Raw genomic sequence first — 1,397 nt, forward strand, 5'->3', positions numbered from 1 at the left:
AAAAAGCCTCACATTTTCTAAAAAAAAAAAAACAACAACAACAGCCATTACACACAATGCCTCCGCCTGTCACTTGTGAGGATGAACAAGCATTTTTGGATAGACATTATGAGACATTGAAGCATGTCTCAGAGTTGCCAAGTCGAAAAGGAACCGGTGCAACAACTACTCGACCAGGCGTTGTAGGACCCATCGGCGTCTCAGAGATTGATCTCATACGTCCAGGTGATGGTAATAAACTTAGGGTAAATATATGAATTGTTGATATGACGCACGTGTACTCTGGCTAAATAGGGCTTTTTAATTTTAGGATGCTAGCATGGATAAGCCAGCCAAGGTAAAAAATAAAATAAATTAAAAAAGAAACAGGAGCATGATCAGGCAAGATAATTAACTTATCGATTAGCTATCAACAAGTCCTATTCTATCAACAGCAGCTTCAGGCAACTCAAACGGGGTTGTCAATTTAACATCAGGAACTAGCGGATCGTCTGTTTCACCTTCTGCAGCTGCCACTACCACCACATCATCTTTGTCACCTGTTGATGCAGCAAACGGAGCTGGACAACCAGGAACGCCCGGTGGCCCCTCTCATGAAGTATTGGCTAACTTTTTTCAATCGCTGTTATCTAAAAAGGCCTCTACAGGTGGTTCATCACCTACTTCACTCTTAGGCGCGCGTGATGGTGATCAGTTAACAAATAACGCAGCACCGTCAGGAACAGGAAGGCGGCCCACAGTGAGTAGAAAAGATGTCCATAAAGAATTAGACCGCATGAGACAGTTCATTAGCAAACCTTAACTTAATAATAAATACATCTCTATTCTTCCCTTTCTCTTTCTTTCTCTTTCTGCATATAGCCGGAAAGAGGTATAAAAAAAAAAAGCGATTCACAATGATACGGCAAAATAATCACACTGCTAAAATGCAATTCTACCTATGTGATGTGGTAAGACGTGAGTTAAATGAGCTGGACCGTTCGGAAGTAGAAATCAACAGGCCATTCAACTTTTGACGAAAAGATTGGAAAGGCTCCGTTTATTCAGCCGTTAACTCATGAGAGTTATTCAAATGAGCATTCAAGAAGGCTTTCAAATATTAAGACTGGCTGAGAACTTATACTAAAAGCCACAACAGATGTGGTGGACTCAGGCGCGATTGCTTGTTCTTCAACACATTCAGCCGTTTGAGGTACATAAGCATAGATTACTATGATAGACTGTATAAGTATATTACGAGTAAGACATATAGTATGCTGCATTTTAAACTCTTTATATCTTGGTAGTGCATACAGCCTCACAAGATTTAAACTGGTTGTCTTTCTTAGCAGTCGCTTAAAGCTTTAAAAAAATAGTTTTAAAGCCATTACTTAACGTCTCCACTCACGCTTTCATGA

The 1,397-nt window shown here is 40.0% G+C and overlaps 1 protein-coding gene across 1 annotated transcript; it reads left to right on the forward strand.

Moving 5' to 3' along the window:
* RHIMIDRAFT_25504 (uncharacterized protein) lies at positions 1-1,078 on the forward strand. The gene is made up of 3 exons (XM_023611138.1): positions 1-245; positions 311-337; positions 407-1,078. The coding sequence occupies exons 1-3, from the start codon at positions 57-59 to the stop codon at positions 800-802; spliced, it is 612 nt and encodes a 203-aa protein (XP_023460873.1). The 5' UTR covers positions 1-56; the 3' UTR covers positions 803-1,078.
* The last annotated feature ends 319 nt before the right edge of the window (positions 1,079-1,397 follow it).

The sequence above is a fragment of the Rhizopus microsporus genome, assembly GCF_002708625.1.
Source record: "Rhizopus microsporus ATCC 52813 unplaced genomic scaffold scaffold_111, whole genome shotgun sequence".
NCBI classification, from domain to species: domain Eukaryota; kingdom Fungi; phylum Mucoromycota; class Mucoromycetes; order Mucorales; family Rhizopodaceae; genus Rhizopus; species Rhizopus microsporus.

Excerpts from the sequence above, each read along its gene's own strand:
- RHIMIDRAFT_25504 (XM_023611138.1), top strand. The coding sequence starts at position 57 with ATGCCTCCGCCTGTCACTTGTGAGGATGAACAAGCATTTTTGGATAGA. Across the intron at positions 246-310 it reads GTGATGGTAATAAACTTAGG|GATGCTAGCATGGATAAGCC; the intron begins GTAAATATATGA and ends TTTTAATTTTAG. Across the intron at positions 338-406 it reads GCATGGATAAGCCAGCCAAG|CTATCAACAAGTCCTATTCT; the intron begins GTAAAAAATAAA and ends CTTATCGATTAG.